We start from the raw sequence: 18,936 nt of genomic DNA on the forward strand, positions 1-18,936 counted from the left end.
TTGTGGGGATCCCTTGTGGGGGGTTTGGGGAGGACACATTTGGGACGTTTCCATCGGGACAAGTGTGTATGTGGGTGTGCATGTGCTCCAGAAATCCCCACATGACCCCTTTGCTCCGAATTTTGGACTTAATGATTCCAGCCAAGCCATGCTGTTTCTTCCATCCCAGCTTCCCCCTGAGCTGGATGTTTGAGTCCTCCTTATTCCCAGCCTGTCCTGATCAGATGTCTCCCAGACAATTGAGAGTCCCTCTGTCCAAACATGAATTGTTGACTTTGCTCCTGGCCTCCTATCCCCAATCAGTACTTCCTTTTGGTTTCCCCAAATGGCCCTTCCAGCCCTCCGGGCACCATTTTGGACCCTCTTTTCTTTGCCTCCATGGACACTCCAGCCTGGGATCCTGCCCTTTCCTGTTGTAAATCACATCACCACATCCATCCAGATCTGTCCAGTTCAGTAGCATCTTCACAGAAACTACACACAGTGTAGTGTGAATGAGCTACTACTACAGCTCACCCATATCCCTTTCTTTCTCCTGAGCGTCCACTCCAGGTCCTAGGCTAAGGCTTCCTTTTGGTGTAACTGTTGACCTGGGCAATTCTCTGCAGTCAAATCCCATGGGAGAGGGAGGTTCCCTGTGTGCATACGATAGAATTCAAGCTCTTTGGCACAGAGTTGTCCCAGTGTTGTCCTTGTGCCTCAGTTTCCAGGCTTTTTGGATGTCCATTGGATAGTCTCTTTTGCCAGAGGTTCATCCTGCCTGCGGGTCCCTCCTTCCACCCACTCTTGACTCCCTCCTGCCATCCTGTGTTTCCTATTTACACTCAGCTCCCCAGTTAGCCTGCACGGCTCAAGACCATCAACACTAGAGCTGCCCTTTCCATTGCTCTGTATCCAGATTGTTGCCTGACGCACAGTGAGGTCCTTGGTCAGAATTTACCCAGTAAGGGTGCCTGGGTGGCTCAGTCCATGAAGTGTCTGCCTTCGGCTTAGGTTATGATCCCAGGGTCCTGGGTTTGAGTCCCATGTTGGGTTCCCTGCTCAGTGGGGCATCTGCTTCTCCTTCTACCTGCTGCCTACTGCTTGTGATATCTCTCTCTCTTTTGGATCTATAAAATCTTAAAAATAAAAAAAATACCCAGTAAATGAAACAAAGAGCAAGTTGAATGTGGAGGTGAATAGAGTTGTGTTTCAGGAGTTGTTGATCCACAGTGCTCATGCAAGACTCTTAATACATACCAAACTTTAGATCCACAAATGCCTCTTTCTCTCATACCACTGGTGACAAACCTGCTTATGTCTTTTTGCCCTTGAGTTTTGTTGTTTATAGACTCCATACAAGGGGCCAAGTCCTACAAGCAATGGGAATGAATTAACCACTGCTTTGGCTGATGCCCTTAGTACTGTTTCTCAATTTCTAAAACCAGATTTGAATTCATGTAGTGCCACCCGGACTCCTCCTCCCTTCCCACAAGCCCCAAGTGATGACCTAATGCTTGTCAATGTTTTTGGAATAGTAACGTCAGCATCTCCTAAAATATTTTGGTTCTTACTCATAATGCCCAATGTTACCCATTCTCTCCATAAAAGAGAAGTCTAATTCATGCAAATTTGAGGAAAAGATGCCCGTGGAATTTTATTCCCCCTTAAAATATTTATTTGACTTGAGGAAAGACAGGGAGGGGAGCCTGGGCCCCCACAAATTTTTTTTTTCCGTAGTCTCAGTTTTTTGAGTCTTCACAGAGTACATTTATTTGAATGATGTTACTTCTCAAGGATTCTGGTGATGGATGGCACTGGGCTGTGATGTGTGTAGGTAGGATTGGCTGTCCACTTAAGATAGAGTGCTCTTTTTTGGGTTGTTGTTGGCACTTTGTTGGATTTTATTGAGAGATTTGTGCAACAAATGGGCTACAAATGTCTATAGGGCTAGTTCTCCCCACTCAGTCCTTAGTCTGTGATTTTTGTCACTGTGATAATCTGATTGTAGACATTTGGTCTTTGTCCCTGCCACTGAGCTCTTAAAACCCTTGGAATTTCCTCGGTGATAAGAGTGACAAAGGTGGCTTTTGTTATGTGAAGAGGTGACTTTGGGAAACACCCTAGAGGCAGGGGCTGGTTGCCTGGGAACCAATCCTATAATTGGAGGGTTAGAATTCTTGGTCCTTTTGCAGAGGGGCGGAGGGGCTAGACGCTGAGTTAATCCCCAGTGGGCGGTCATTTAATCCTGAAGCTTCCTTGAAACCACAGAAGTACAGTGTTTGGGAGCTTCCAGGATGGGGAGCTTGGGGAGATTTGGGGGGAGTGGATCACTTGGAGAAGACCAGATGGCCGGTTCTCAACCTTCCCAACACCTGGTGCTCTGCGTCTCCACCATCTGGCTTTTCCCAAGTTTTATCTCTGTATAGTAAACCCATGACCCAGTGAGGAACATGTTTTTCTGAGCTCTAGGAGCCCCTCTGCCCGATTATTGGGACCCAAGGAGGAGAGTTTGGAACCTCTAACCTATAGCAGCTCTACCAGACACACAGGACCTGGACTGCGATTGGCATCAGAATTGTGTGTGCTGGGGGAGTATTGAAGGGTGCACCCTTCCCCTGTGAGATCTCCTGCTGTCTCCAGGTGTAGACAGCGCCAGAATGGAGTCAAAGTGTAGGACACCCAGCTAGTGTCATAGAATTGCTCGGTGGTGTGGGGAAAAGAACAACAATGCATCTTGGAATTGGGAGCAGAATGATAGACACCAGGTCCCAATTTTTGTATATATAAACCTACCGGTGGATGAGATGCAACTCCCCTGGAGCCCAGTTGATGGACTCGGAGATCGTCAGCCCCACTCCTTCTGCCTGAATCTCCTGGTCTCCAGTTGTCATCTCCCCCATGGTGAGTTATCTCCCATGCCTTGGAAGGGTGAAATTAGGTTGCATTCCAACATGGCTGATGCATTGTTCTCAAGCGTTGAGAAAGGATCGGAGTAGATTATTATTTGGGCTGTGGATCAGTAGGAGTGGCTGTAGAATATATCCAGAAAATGGGTGCATACTAATTGGTGAGTGTGCGTGTGTGCGTGTGTGAGCACATGCATGTACCTAATGTATTAGAGTGGTAGACAGGATTCTGCATATTTACCTACCTTTCCAGTGAAATTCGACAAAACTACAGAAGATGCTAGTGCTAGGACTTAATTTTGAGTATTGGGGGTCATTTCCAGGGCTCCATGCTGCCCCCAAATTCTGGAACACCAGGCCTTTTCTGGGCAGTTCTAGCTCAATTTGGCACTTCTCCTGTTCAGGAGTAATCTAGAACGTTCCCCAGCCTCCAGAAGGGTTCATTCTAGAAGTTCACCACTCCCGTGCTATTTGGACCCTAGAACATAATTCCCCACCAGAGTGGTGAAGTCCTTGTTGGATTCCAAGCTCCCCCAGGAGAGCAGAGTATGGCCACCCTATGCTTTTGAAGTACTGGGCATTTATATGGAAGCGGTGCGGGAAGGATTCCTGCCCTACTAATTAAGAAGCTGAGCCTGGGGCAGAAAGGAAACACCCCTCCGGGCTTGAAATGGTCGGAAGCCCGTGGCTGGTCACAGAGGCTGTGTAACTGTAAAAGATTTGTCCAGGAAGTGGCAGTAGCAACCAAAACCCCCAAAGCAGCGTTCCTGCTTCCTGTATCCGTTCGTGCCTCCAGACCGCAAATCTTGAGCGTTTGGAGCTGCCAGAAGCAAGAAGGGGAAGCAGGACACAGATGCAAAGCCTTCGGTAACCGAAAACCAGGACCTCCGGCTGCTTAGTAGGTTGGAGAGATGATGATGTTTGTGCAAAAAGCCCTATGGTGGGTACGTGTCTTCCCAAACAGCAACCCCGATTGAGTTCCACGTGCATTTCATGAAAGCCTCTTGCACATCTGACCGGTGTTTTGCTGATACATGGAAACACCGTGATTAGCAAACCAAACATCCTTTTTTTAACTGATTTCCTTGAGCGGAGCGGAGTTTTTCATTTCTGTGGTGGGGATTTTTTTTCCTCTTGTTCATCCTGTTTTTATTACTTACCCTTACCTCACATGCCTCCTGATCACTGGATAGGCTTACCCCTTTATGGTTTCCCTTCCAGTTAATAGTCATGTCGTGGCAAGCTGTCCCTGTCCCCCCACCCCATTTTACTTTATTTCATTGGAGTGGCCCATCCCGGCAGGTGAGAGACCCTCTGGTAGAGCAGGTACCATGACCATCCTCCTCCAGGGATGGCTGGTTCTCTGGGCATAATTGTATTTTTTGGTGAAAGTTTATGGGGAGTCAGCTCTGCAGGGAAGAACCCTAGGGTCCTGATCCCAGAAGACACCAGCAGGAGCCTTACAGTATAGACACGCTAGCATGGCCATGGTTAGCGTCTTGTGTGTCCCCCATCCCATGGGGCGGCTTTTACTGGGGGACACCTACGTCCTCTCCATAACGCAGAGCGTAGTAGCAGACCTCGTTTCTCTTCTCCCCAGCTCTCCTGTATGAGAAACTATTCCTCCTCCATCACCGCTGGCCTTCCTGCAATGTGTTTTTTACTGTTTCCTTTGGCCAAGACTTCTCGAAAGCAGACCAGTGATGAAGTCCCAGAACCTAAGTCAGGTTCGGTGGGGTGAGGTTCGGAGCTGACGACTAAAGAAAGAATTCTTAAGACATCTTTGGTGCAAAATGGTGGTTTATTAAAGCACGGGGACAGGACCCGTGGGCAGACGGAGATGCGGCTGCCCCGGGTTGTGAGGAGTGGCTGGTTATATACACAGGAGTTGGGTAGGTGAGGACAAAGGGTTGTTCAGAAGGGCTATTGGGGTAAAGAAGACTGTCAGGATATGGAAGGCCTGGTTACTATCAAGCCAAGGCCACTTTCCCTCTAATGAGGCACTAACATAAAGACAATTGGGAGTCTCCTGGTGGAATGTCACATTCCTGCTATCAAACGTCCTTGTTAGTGAGATTTAGGTCTTAAAAGAAATTTAACTTTATTTACTTTTCCTTCTACCTCCATCTCCTTCGGTTTTTTTATGGAGGGGAGGGTGACGTTAGGACTTGAGGAACTGAGTTATGTGTCTTTGGAAATTGGGCTATTGATAAGGCAACTTCTTTGTTGTAAATCTCAAGGACATTTGTAAACCAAGAGAGACTCCTGCCTTGCAGGACTGTGATCTCTGCAAGTTAACTATTTGCTCTTTTAGGGCAGTCAGGGGTGCCTGTGAAATGTCACACATATTACCAAGGGGAGTGGGTGGAGAGGGGGTGCAAGGTGCCAGCCCCTGCTCCGTTCTCAGCCAGCCTCCTGCTCCCTCATCAACAGGACCTGGTGTCTCTGTCACACCCCCCCTCCCTTCCCCACCACCGCTTCTCCTGACCGTAACAGAGCTCTGAGTGTCTTTGCAAGGGCAAAGTGCCTCTCCTGACTCTCCGGGACATTACCAGGCCGGTGTTTGGGTGGCGGTCTGTTCATATACTGGATATTTCCAGTCTCGATGACAGGGTTGGGTTGCCGAACCAGGGGTGATTCCCTAAGATGTGCATGAATTTTCTTGCTACCGAACAAATCCCACAGACTGAGGGGCTTGAACAACACACATTTATCTCCTATAGTCCTGGAGGCTGGGAGTCTGCGTTCCAGGTGCGGCCGAGGGCTGGTTCCTCCTGAGACTTTCCTTCGAGGCATGTAGACCCTGTGTTCGCCTTGTGTCTTCACAGGGTCATCTGTCTGTGCATGTCTGTCCGTCTCCTCTTTTTATAAGGACCCCAGTCCTGTGGCATCAGAGCCCACCCTGCTGACCTCATTTTACCTCCGTCCCCTCTTCAAAGACCTTATCCCCTTGTATGTTCCCATTCTGAAGTCCTACAGAGTAGGGCTTCCATGCATCATCTTGGGGTGAACCATTCAGCCTGTGGGCTGAGATTTTTTTTTTTTAAGATTTTCTTTATTTGAGAGAGAGTGCAAACCCAAGCCCATGGGAGGGGCCAAGGGAGAAGCAGGCTCCATCCCAGGGCGCTGAGATCATGACCTGAGCCCAAGGCAGACCCTTCACCAACCGAGTCCCCCAGGAGCCCTCTTGGTTTTCTTGCTGCCGTCTCTTAACCTCTATCTCTAGCAGATTTTAACATTCGCTTGCTTGCATACTTTAGCGTCCAGAGCTCAGCGTGGACACCCTGGCCCGCGTGGAGGACATCATTAATGCCTGTGGGGCTCACTCCCATGCTGCTGCTGTTCCCCCGCAGGTTCTGGACGTACCACGACGACCGCTTCCTCTACATGCTCATGGAGTTCGTGCCCGGCGGCGAACTCTTCAGCTACCTGCGCAACCGAGGCCGCTTCTCCAGCAGCACGGGGCTCTTCTACTCCGCGGAGATCGTCTGTGCCCTCGAGTACCTGCACTCCCGGGAGATCGTCTACAGGGACCTGAAGCCCGAGAACATCCTGCTGGACCGCGAGGGGCACATCAAGCTCACCGACTTCGGCTTCGCCAAGAAGCTGGTCGACAAGTAAGCCGCCATTTTTCCTCCATTCCCACTTGTGTTGGGGTTCCATGGGGACGTTCACTTGTGTTGGACGCGCAACTTATCTACCTCAGCATAATGGCACGGAGGTCCTTCCACATGGTTGCAAATGGTGGGATGTCCTTTTCCAAGCACAAATAATAGCCCTTGGTCCGTGTAGACCTCGTTTCCTTTCTCCGCTCATGTGTCAGTGGACACGTGGGTTTCTGCCAGGGCCTGGCTGCTGTCGGTAACGCTGTGGTGAGCACGGGGGGGCCAGATGTCTTTATGATACTGTTTGCATTTTCTTCACGTCAGTACCCACTTGTGCCATTGCTGGTCGTAGGGTCCTTCCCTTTTCAGCCTCTTGAGGACCCTCCAAGCCGTGGTCTGCATTTTTGGCTGCCCCAGTTGGCATTCCCGCCAACGTCACGAGTGTTCCCTTTTTCTCCACGTCCTCGCCGTCACCAGTCTTGTCTTGCCTTTTTGATCATCGCCGTTGGCGGGTGTGTGGTGCTGTCGCTCAGATGACTTCCTCTTTTTATCAGAATTAAATACCTGCTTACACTGCATCAAGGAGCTCTCTCCCCTCTCCTCCTAACCCATTTCCACTCTCAGCAGAAGACCCCTTCCAGCACTTGGGTTGGATTGTTCCATTTTTGGGGATCCAGCTCCTGGGATAGCTTCCAAAATTTTGTCCTGCTGTCTGCTTGCCCCTTCTGAATCCTCACGTCTTATTTATTTATTTATGTATTTTTAAAGGTTTTTTTTTTTTTTTTTTATTAGTTGTTAGAGGCAGAGAGCAAGGCAGAGAGGAAGACAGAGAGCAGGAGAGGAAGGGGAAGATTGAAAGAGGGAAACAGATTCTTCGCTGAGTAGAGAGTCCAAATCAGGGCTTGATCCCAGGACCCATGGATGGGGACTTGAGCCAATGGCAGGTGCTTAACCAACTAAGCCACCCAGGTGCCCCATGCTTTATGCTTTATAAAAACTTCTTCCTGGGGAGTCTGGGTGGCTCAGTGGGTTAAGCCGCTGCCTCCGGCTCAGATCATGATCTCAGGATCCTGGGATCAAGCCCTGCATCGGGCTCTCTGCTCAGCAGGGAGCCTGCTTCCCTTCCTCTCTCTTTGCCTGCTTCTCTGCCTACTTGTGATCTCTCTCTCTCTGTCAAATAAATTAAATCTTAAAAAACAAAAAAAAAAAACAAAACAAAACAAAAAAAAAAACTTCTTCCTGTTATTCCTCATTGCCTTTTGGGAGGGGTCCAAGGTGGACATGACCCTTTCACCATCTTTGACAAGTAGAAATTATGCATGAGGTCGTTTTGGTGGGCTCATCTTGGGGGACTTAGTTGGTAGAGTGTGCACGTCTTCATCACGGGGTTGGGAGTTTGAGTCCCACGTTGGGCATACAGCTGACCTCAAAATCTTGAGAAAAGAAAGTAGACTTTTAATTAGACAGCCTACCTCATTCAGCATATGTCACTTTAAGATAATGTCCCATCTTGGTTTTTATTTCTTAGAGTGACAAAACACTGAAAATGTCTTCTTGCCGACCAAGTAGATTATCCGTTTACTGTTTTTCTCTATCAGTGAAGGCAGGGTCCATACCCCGTGCCCACAGATTTCTATGTCAGCTGGGTTCTCTAATGTCAATCGGTAACCCTGGGCTCACGGGAACAAATGTTCTCACCATCATTTGCCCTGGTGGATCTCATCACGAATAGTCCTATAAAATGAAATCTTAACGGTGTTGGGGCATAAAATGACTTCTTCATGTCCTTTGTCCAGTAGTCCAGACTGCCCTTGGACTCTGGGAGAATGTTTCCAGGGAATGTGTGTGATTTAAAATACGTAACCTTCAGCTTCAGTGAGGCTGATGCAAAGTTGTTAAGTGTTGATGTCTATGGGTCTTCCAATGTCATGGTCTATAGGGAACGTCTCCCTACATTAGGAACAGTTTGGCCTTTGTGTAGAGAATACACGGAAAATTTAAGATTGTAAATCCCATGCATTGAAGCCCAGAGTGCCCATGAAGCCCTGGGCGCTTGTCTTGGGTCGAAAAGTTGGCTTTTTGGATGGAGTTCTTCATTTTTTAGTCCAAAGACATGACCTATGGGAAGAAGAGGATAAAGATGGGTTTCGAAACTGTCTCATATGCTGTAGAGACCTCTCATCACGTCCTATGTTAGTTTTCTAGGCTTTTGTTTCTTTTGTTTTTTGGATTATTTTGCTGTGTTGTTTTATTATTATTATTTTTTTCCCTTCCACTAAAATGTGAGTCTTCTTTCCTGTATTCACGGTTGGCTCATCGGTCGCTTGGTACAATTAGGTGGGGAAGAGAGTCACACACCCAGACAGAGACAGAGGGAGACAGGGCTGTCTTTTGCTGATACCATTACACCTACACGTCCTAAAATATTCCACGGAAAAGGCTCAAGACACATGTTCTGTTCCCCTGAACACACTGAGTAATTTATGGTTGTAAAATTAACCGTAGAGCAGTGCCATCCTGTGCAATTACAACACACACCTCATGTAGGATTTAAACTCCTCACGAAGCCGTGTTTTAAAAAGTAAATATGTCAGGGCACGTGGGGGGCTCAGTCGGTAGAGTGTGCACGTCTTCATCACGGGGTTGGGAGTTTGAGTCCCACATTAGGCATACAGCTGACCTCAAAATAAGATCTTGAGAAAAGAAAGGAGACATTTAATAACATAGCCTACCTCATTCAGCATAGGTACGATACAAGTATTTCCGCATATAATTACTATGAAAATTGAGAGGATTTACATGAATTTCTGCTGCTAAGTGCTTGAAATCCCTTGTGCATTTTATCTGTATGGTGCATCCCTATTAGGGTCCAATAATTTCATCAGAAATACTTCATCTTTATTGCATGTCCATAATATTTACAGCCGGAAAAACAAGACTCATATGCCCAGGCTCTCCGAAAATACCGGAAGCTTTCTCCGTAACTGCAACAAGTATTGGGTTTTAAATATAATTTTAAATTAAGTGCAGGTTAAAATTTTAATTCCTTAGTACATTGTAAGTGCTCCAAAAGTACATATGGCTGGTGGCTCCCATGCTGGACAGGATGATCTATAAAATCCACCTCTTTGGGACACCAGGCTTGGTCCGTCCACGGAGCGTGTGACTTTTCATCTTGGGGTTGTGATTTCAAGCCCCACATTGTGTGTAGAGATACTTAGTAAAAACAAAAGTTTTAGGGATTCCTGGGTGACTCATGGGTTAAGCAACCAACTCTTTTTTTTTTTTTTTTTTTTTAGGATTTTATTTATTTGACAGAGAGACACAGTGAGAGGGAACACAAGCCAGGGCAGAGGGAGAGGGAGAAGCAGGTTCACCACTGAGCTGGGAGCCTGATGGGGTCTCCATCCCAGGACCCTGAGATCATGACCTGAGCTGAAGCCAGACTCTTCACCCACTAGGCCACCCAGGTACCCCAAGCATCCAACTGTTGATCTCAGCTTAGGGCTTGGTCTCAGGAACATGAGTTCGAGCCCCACACTGGGTATGGGGGGGATTACTTAAAAATAAAAACTGAAAAAAAAATTTTTTTTTTTTTTTTTTGATGACGTGGGCTTGGCCAAGGTGATAATTGCATTTCTCGTATTATGGAAACATCTGCATTAATGAGAAACTTGATTGTGTGGGTGAGCAGTTTTACACAAAGTGACTCATGTCTCTGATGGTTTTTAAGAAAGCGGCCGTCCTAGGGATGCTTTGTGAGGCAGTTAAATTCAGTCTGGTTTTGACCTATAGGATGTCATCCATTACCCTTTCTAAGAATAAAGCACATAAAAACGGAGTGGTTTTCCATGACCTTATGAAGGAAGACCTTATTAATGCAGAATAATGGGTTTATAATGTCGAGGCTGCCCCCTATTGGCAGCACATGGAATATGCTACATCTTTTTTTTTTTTTTTTAAGTCCTTTCAGTTTGAAAGTCTGATTCAAACCCACCAGATGTAAAATATTTCACAAATTCACATGAGGATAAGTTTGGGGATCCGTGTTCCTCTGCACTGAATCTGGTATGTGGATTTAAGATGCAGTGCATGATGGTGAGTTTGTACAAAGCATCAAACAATTAATGAACTTAAGACGTTGAACTTTGGGACATCTGGGTGGCTCAGTCGGTGAAATGTCTGCCTTCGGCTCAGGTCATAAACCCAGGGTCCTGGAAACAAGTTCTGCATTGGGCTCCCTGTTCAGTGAGGAGTCTGCTTCTCCTTCTACCTCTGCCCTTGCTTGTACTCTCTCTGTGTCTCTCAAATAAATATGTAGAATCTTTAAAAAAAAAAAAAAAAGATGTTAAACTTTGGAAAAGAGGCCCCATTAGCATGTTGATATCTTGCTTTTTAAAAATTTTTCGTTTTATTTTTTGACCTATTACTTTTAGAAAGAACTTCATTTTTTCACCGTTTTGTCAGTTGCAAAAACAATTCCCTCTTTCTTTTTGTGTATTTTTCTTGGTTTGCTTGATGAGGTCTCTCCGTTCTGGGCCAGTGCAGGTGACGTGATGCCCGTGGGTACGTATGCCCGGCCTCCCGTCCAGTTCAGGATTCCAACAACTGACATGACATTTCCATAAACATGGAAAGAAAACGTCCCCAGAAAACATATGGAACCAAACAGAGCTTCATCTCCAGTAATATTTTTGAACACATAATTGACATAATTGAGAAAAGCACATTTTTTTTTTTTTTTAAACAGCAGGGCACACAATGTGGTTAAACACCTTAAGATTCGGTATTCTTCCCTCTACCAATCATACTCATTTGCTCATGGTAACTCCAAATGTCATGTTTTCCCTAGGTTCTGGATAACGGATGGATTTTTCCTCATCCAACATAATCTTGTGGAACTCTTGTTTAATTACAGTGACTGCTCCTTTTCTTGTACAGAAGTATTTGGCACACACACGTGCTATTGTGCACCTAGCCTGCATAACAGAGTAAGGGACACACTGGGGTTATTTTTCATTTTCTAAAATGATTAAAACAAAAGCAGCAATACATTTAATTTAGTTATTCTGTTTTTTTTTTTTTTTAATTTAAGTGAGACATTGAATACTATCCTTTAGATTCTCATACCTGGCCTCTCGCCAGGGATAAACAACATTGCACCCCATCTTTGACGACGTTACTTAATGTTCTCAAACATCCACAAAAGCAGAGGATAGTTTACCTGAAATCCCGTGTGCTCATCACCCAGATTCAGTAGACATCAAAGCTCTGGCACCTTACCTGACTCTTTATCTCTCCCAAATTTCCATCCTCTGTATTATTTTAAAGCAAGTGCCCACCGTGCTCTCATGGATAATGATTTAAAGAAGTAATAATAACATCAGTGCCATGATTGCATCTTACAGAATATAAGAAAAAAATTCCTTAAGATCATCTAACATCCAGTCAATACTCAAATTTCCCCCAAATCTCAAAAGTGTCTTTTTCTTCCCCATAAACAAAGATTTAAGCAAGGTGTCTACGTTGCATTTGGCCGGTTTGTCTCCAAGCTCCATTAAATCCATTAACTACCATTTCAGCTTCCCCACTGGACCAATGCCATTTATTTGTGAAATAACTGGAGTTGAGCCCCATAGGAAGCCCCGTGATCTAGATTGGGTGGGTTGCTTCTTCATGGTGTCCTTTGCCTTGTTCCTCTGTCCTCGGTGTTTCTTGTGAGCTAGTGGTTAGATCTTTGAACTAGATTAAATTCAAACTCATTGGATCCTCCCTTCTGTTCCTTCCTTTCTTTTTGGCTTTTGAGAAACAGATGGTGATGGGTTTCTTGTTGTTCCTTTTGCCTGATAGCAAGAAGCATATAGTAGGTGCTTGTCCTTTTGTATGTTCAAGGGTCCAAGGGTTGTTCCCTGCCCACCCTCCCTTCCCACTGTCCACTCTGTCAGCATCACCAGGTGATCTGTGGTCTTATCTTAGGTTCCACCAGGGGCACTGCTTGTGCCCCCATTCTAAAAGAAATGACAAAATGCTGATGCTGTCTCTTGGCTAGTCCTTTTGCATTTCTCAGGTGGAAGTTGTCTATAAAGAGCCCCTTCCCCTCATCACTCATTGGGTGACCTTCCAACACTGCCCTTCATGAGAGCAGGGAGGCTATCCTGCATTCATTCAGCTTATTTAAGGGTTTCCAGAGTAATGACCTTGGCCCTTAGTGACCTCAAATGGGGCAATTGCATTTTTTTAAAAATACTGTTACCACTCAGAAAACACACAATCGCATGAGTTTTTAATTCAAAGTAATCTTTTTTTTCCCCCTCCATGTTTAAATTGCCCTCCTCTTAATAGGGAGTGACCCCATAATGGCTCAGACTCTCCTTTTGGGTCAATGAAAAGGTTTTTGATCGATCTAGACAGGTTGTGGTTGTGCAACATTCTGAATGCACCAAATGCCCCCAAATGGCTTGCTTTAAAATGGCAAATTTTGGGGGTGCCTGGCTGACTTAGAAGAGTACTCTTCCAATCAGTCACGGCTCTTGGTCTCAGGAATCATGAGTCCGAGCCCACGTTGGTTGTAGAGATTAGTAAAAAAAAAAAAAAAAAAAACTTCAGAAAGTTAATAAAATGGCACATTTTATGTTCTGCAAATTTTGCTTTGATTAAAAAGGCAACAACAGGAGCCCCTGGACCCTTTTGCCAGCATCCCATTGGCTTTGACAACTTACTCACTTTCATTGACTAGAGGAAGCCCCGGGTTGCTGTATGTGCATCTCCTCTGTCCTGGAGACACCACTTCTTTAAGGAACTCTGGGCACTGTTGGTGGGAAATAGTATTTAAAGAGCCCACAAGAGGTGCTCCTCACTGTGGGGGTTTCATTGCTTCTAAGAATTCCTGGGGGACAGAATTAAAAACCACATTTTTTATTTTTTTAAATTTTCAAGAGAAAAGCAAACAATGAGTCCAGACTTCAGCAGTTGTATTTAAGGCCATGGGTTTTTACTTAGTTTTTATGAATTATTCTTGTACCTCTTTGCTTACCTGGAAACCCTCCCTACCCACGGCATTTATCACAGAAGCAAGTCCTTACAGCACTGCACACAGCTGACCTTGGTATGCACCCCTGCAGTTGAAATGTTCCAACCCAAGATGTGGGTTCCGATGTTTTAATTGCTTTGTTAGGAAACCAGCCAGAGAACTGAGCCCAAGTTAAGTCCTGGAACTTGTGAGGGACTTTGTTTCATGAAAACAAAAACCAAACCTATAAAAGATTGAGTGTTAGATGAGAGCCAGGCTTTGAAATCCAACCCTTTCTCTCCCTCTCATTCATTCCTCTGCCCCAGGGCTCAGCAAAGAACAGGTCATGGGATCTGGCCCACCACTTGTGTTTTGTAAATAAAGTTTTATTAGCACACACTCACACAGTTTGTTTACATCTTGTCTACAGCAGTCCTCATGCTGCAGGATTAGGGTTCTGTGAGCGCTGAGACAGATGGCCAGAGATAATATGTAACCAGATGAATGTGGCTGTGTGCCAATAATACTTTATTTGTAAAGTAAATGAGGGGCTTGGCAGTAAATAGAACAAGACAGCATCCCTTGGCAGACCATGCCATTTAAAAAAAAATTACTTTTTTAAATTCAATTAGTTAGCATAGAGTGTATTATTAGTTTCAGATGTCGAGTTTAGCGATTCATCAGTCGCATCTAACACCCAGAGCTCATCACATCACGTGCCCTCCTTTATGCCCATCCCCCAGATACAGCCCATCCCCCCCACCCCCTTCCCTCCAGCAACCCTCTCGGTTTGTGCCCTAGACTTAAGACTCTCTTCATGGTTTGTCTCCCTCTCTCATTTCGCCTTACTTTATTTTTCCTTCCTTCCTCTGCGTTCATCTGTTTTGTTTCTTAAATTCCACCTATGAGTAAAACCATATGATAATCATCTTTTTTCTGATTGACTTATTTCGATCAGCACAATACCCTCTAGTTCCATCCACGTTGTTGCAAATGGTGAGATTTCATTCTTTCTGATGGCTGAGTAATAATTCAATGGTGTGTAGGTGTGTGTTTATATTTATATATGTATAATATATACATACATATACATATATAAATAGACACATATACACCCACACACACACACCACATCTTCTTTATTCATCTGTTGATGGACATCTGGGCTCTTGACATGGTTTGGCTCCTGTAGACAGCAGTGTATGCCTTTTATATTTATTTATTTATTAAAGATTTTATTTATTTATATGTTAGAGGGAGAGAGGGAGAGAAAGCACAAAAGCAGGGGGAGCAGCAGAGGGAGAGAGAGAAGCTCACTCCTGGCTGAGCAGGGAGCCCGATCCGGGACTTGTTCCCAGGACCCTGGGATCATGACCTGAGCCAAAGGCAGATGCCCAATGGACTGAGCCACCCAGGTGTCCCAGTGCATACCTCTTAATACCGTTATAGTCTCTGTGCAGTAAAAATATATCATCTGCTCAATATATTCACCATCTGGCCATTTCCAGACACAGTTTGGACTGCAACCCCCAAACTAGACCGTTTGTTGTGTGAGCTGGTTAAAACCAACCAGAAGGTATATTCATCCCACGGATGGTTATGCAGGCACGAAAAGTAACAAAGCCACAAGATCCGTGAACCTGGAAAGCAGTTACCACAAGTGAAATAAGCTGGACACAAAAGGCCATGTAGTGTGTGAGTTCACATATATGAGCTACCAGGGCCATGTCCCCATACTGTCCTGAGCCCTGCCTTTCTGCTCGTGCTGCCTCATCGTGTTCCTGCCTCCCCTCTCACTGGTGTCAGAAACTACCATTTTCCTCTAAGAAGCTACGTAGACACAGCAGGGGTGGGACATGCTCAGAATTGGTCAGACTGTCTGCTTCTCTCACACGAGCGTGCATGCACACACACACATACACACTATTTTAGAGTTTATCCACCCCACGTCTTCATTGTATGGATGAGAAATCAGAAGCGCTGAGGGGAAGATGACTTGCCCACATTCCCACAACTGCCGGGTGATGGTACCTTGTGACTGCCAGCTCCGATTTCTTTCTGTTATCATCGGCCTCTCTTCATGGGAGCATCACATCAGAGCAGGGATGAAGAATGAAGAGGGGAGCTTTGGGGATACTTGCTGCAGTAGGACCATGAATACTGTTGGGCTGCTCAGGTCAGGCATATAACTGCCTCCGTATGTCTTTTTTTTTTTTTTTAATATTATTTGTTTGTCAGAGAGAGACACAGAGAGTACACGTGGGGGGAGAGACAGGCAGAGAGAAAAGCAGACTCCCCGCTGAGCCAGGAGCCTGATGCAGGGATTATGACCGGAGCCAAAAGCAGCTACTTAACCACTGAGCCACCCAGGCGTCTCGCACCTCTGTATGCCTTGCTTTGCTCATCTGGGAGGTGTGCATTGTTCCCACTTTGTAGGATTGTTGCTAAGAATGGGTGGATCTGCTAATTGGAAAGAAATCCTTCCAGCAGCTCCTGGCACATACTAAGCATTGAGTAGACATAGGTGCTTCTAACTGTATCATCCCCATGTTTAGTATCACCATCGTCACCACCTTTACCACCACCATCATCCCCATCACCACTGCCATCACTGCCTATACCATGATTATCTCCACCACCACCATCACCACTGCCATCACTGCCTAAACCATCATCATCGCCACCACCACCATCATCATCACTATCATCACCACCATTAAAATCACCACCTCCTTCACCATCATCATCATGACCATCAACATCATCCCCTTCACCCCCATCACCACCATCATCACCACCTACACCATCATCACTACCATCACTATCACCACCATTGCTATGGACTGAATGATGTCCCTCCAGAATTCATGTATGAAACCTTTAACCCTCCCAATGCCACTGTATTTGGAGATAGGGCTTTTAGGAGGTAATTACGGTTAAACGAGGTCAAGAGAGTGGGGTCCTAATCTGAAAGGATTGACTACCTTATAGGAAATTGATTTGTCACAGTTCTGGAGGCTGGCAGTCCAAGCTCAGGGTGCTGGGCAGCTTGGTTGCTGGTGAGGACTCTTGCTGGTTTTTAGATGACTGCCTGCTCACTGTGGGGTAGGGATCTCAGAGAGAGAGATCTCTCTGTCTCTCCCTCTTCTCACAAGCACACCACTTACTGAGTTAGTTCATCGTGGTCCAATGTGACTTCATCTTAACTTGATTACATCTGCAAGACCCTATTTCCAAATAAGATCACATTCACACACAGGCTGTGGCATTGAGGACTTTTGGGGGAACAGGGTTTGCCCCTGTATAGATGCCCTGGCAGGCGATAAAAAGTTAAGAACACATGAGCAGTTCGACACACATACCTTGCAGAGAATCCGGTCTTTCTTTCGTTAACACGGTCTCCCACCCCTGCCACGGTGGTACTGATTACAGTGAGCACTGAGAACATCAGGTGTAACCTTGCCTGCTCTCTAGAGCTGTGTGAGCAGAAGGAGAGACGACTGGGGACATGGATAATTCACAGCCTGGACCCGCGGCCTCTGAATAACATCAGGGCTCTTTGTCTCATCTTTCCATGTTGACCGAAGCTCTCTAGATGTTTATGCCTCTGTGTACAGCCATGATGCACCGGGGTCGTTTGCAGGAGGGCCTTCCTCTGGACAAGTCTTGGGCTATGTAGGGAAGCTCAGAAGCTAGAAGGTTCCACAAGCCTTCCCCCGGTGCCTCTTATGCTAGGACGGAGCCAGAAAGAAATGCACCTTTCCAGATGCAAGGGGAGACGCTGTACCTGATGCATATATAATGGCCTGCGGCCACCGCAACCTGCTCTTAACATGAGCCCAGAGCTCGATTTCCAGCTAGCTTCAGGCAGCCTTGGACGTGCCACCAGCCTGGGAGTCCAGCATGAAGGACCTACCCCATACATTGGCAAAAAGGGCGCACGTCTGCCCTCGAGCTCAAGGTCTCAGTCACTAAGTGGAGAACCCCTCGCAACATTCTCCGTGGCAGGGGAGTGCCAACCGGACACAGCCGTCTCTCTAGGGTGACAGATTCCCCGCCCTCTCCAAACCCAGCCTTTGTCCTGCCTCTGCCGAGGTTCTGCTTCCCTTCCCTTGACTCTGTTCATCAGACACTTGTCTTGGCATCTTTTCTCCTTGGAGGACACCCTGCTCTGCCTGGTCTCTTCTGCCTCTGCACTTTTTAATAAAGATCGTTGCAGAGTGTACTTAGGATAAAGTTGACCATCTTCCCCATTTTGAAGGACACAGTTCAGTGCAATCAGATGCATTTGTGGTATCCTGCAACATTCCCGCCATCCCTCTGCACAATTTTGCACCCTTCCCTGGTGAAGCTCTGTCCCCATGAAATACTTACTCCCTATCCCCTCCCCTAGCCCCTGGCACCGCCATCTCCTTTCTGTCTGTGCATTTCCCTGCTCTGGGGACCCCGTACACATGACATCGTTCAATATTTGTCTTTCTGAGTCTGGCTGAGGTCGCTCAGCGGCATGTCCTCCAGGTTCATCCACGTTGTTAGCAGGGGTCTGTGTCATGGCTTTTTGAGGCTGAATCACATTCCGTGGTGTGACTGGACCCCGTCTTCTTGATCCATTCATCCACTGATGGGCGCTTGGTTGGCACCTGCCTTTGGGCCACCGTGATGAGTCACGCTGGTCTGAACATGGGTGTGCAAGTATGTCTTCAACGTTCTTGCCCTTGTTTCCTTCGGGTGTACACTGGAAGGCGTCACGGATCGTATGACAATGCTGGGTTTCAATTCGCAGGCGCCCGCCATACTGTCCTCCACAATGGCTGCACCAGCTTGCCTGGGGGATCCCTGTTCCCCACATCCTCGCTGGCCCTTATGGGTCCCATCCCAATGGGCATGACATGGTCTCCATTTTGGACTCTTTCCTTCCTGCTGACCAAGGAGCAAAGGCACAAGGAGGACCTGAACTCCATACACGCGGAAGCCCCATACCTTCCTCTTCTCGAGCCACCACTGCCCACCTTAGAGACGGGCTCTCATCTGTCAGAGTCTTAGTGGGCAAGGGCGGGTCAGCTGTTGAGAAACAGACGTGGAAATCAGTACGGCCATCTTGAGCTCCGAAGTGGTATTTTTCGATGTCTGCCTTTCCCCGCCATCAGCTTGTGTTCCATCAGACAACACAGTGTGCCAGATAGAGCGTGCGGGACGAGCCCGCAGGTGCTTTGGAGGGAGGGTAAAGTGTGTGCGCGGACAGTGTGGTGGGGAATGCGTTCCTTCCCCGGGGCTGCCGTTACAGCTCCCCGACTGATGGGCTTCGGTCAACGGTACTCTCCCGCGGTTCTAGAAGTTGGGAGTTCTGGAATGAAGGTGTCTGCAGAGCCGTGGTCTCACATTGGCTCCCAAGAAAAGGGTCTATTCTGAGCCTCTGTCCTGGTTTCAGGTCACC

General features: G+C 46.7%; 1 protein-coding gene across 1 annotated transcript in view; it reads left to right on the top strand.

Moving 5' to 3' along the window:
* Positions 1–18,936, top strand: part of LOC309855840 (cAMP-dependent protein kinase catalytic subunit PRKX-like) — a 77,388-nt gene that overhangs the window by 36,334 nt on the left and 22,118 nt on the right. Inside the window, exon 3 of the mRNA XM_082716492.1 lies at positions 6,242–6,505. Coding sequence (XP_082572618.1) covers positions 6,242–6,505 — 264 coding nt within the window. The remainder of the gene's footprint in view (positions 1–6,241; positions 6,506–18,936) is intronic.

The sequence above is a fragment of the Mustela nivalis genome, assembly GCF_964662115.1.
Source record: "Mustela nivalis genome assembly, chromosome: X".
Taxonomy (NCBI): Eukaryota; Metazoa; Chordata; class Mammalia; order Carnivora; family Mustelidae; genus Mustela; species Mustela nivalis.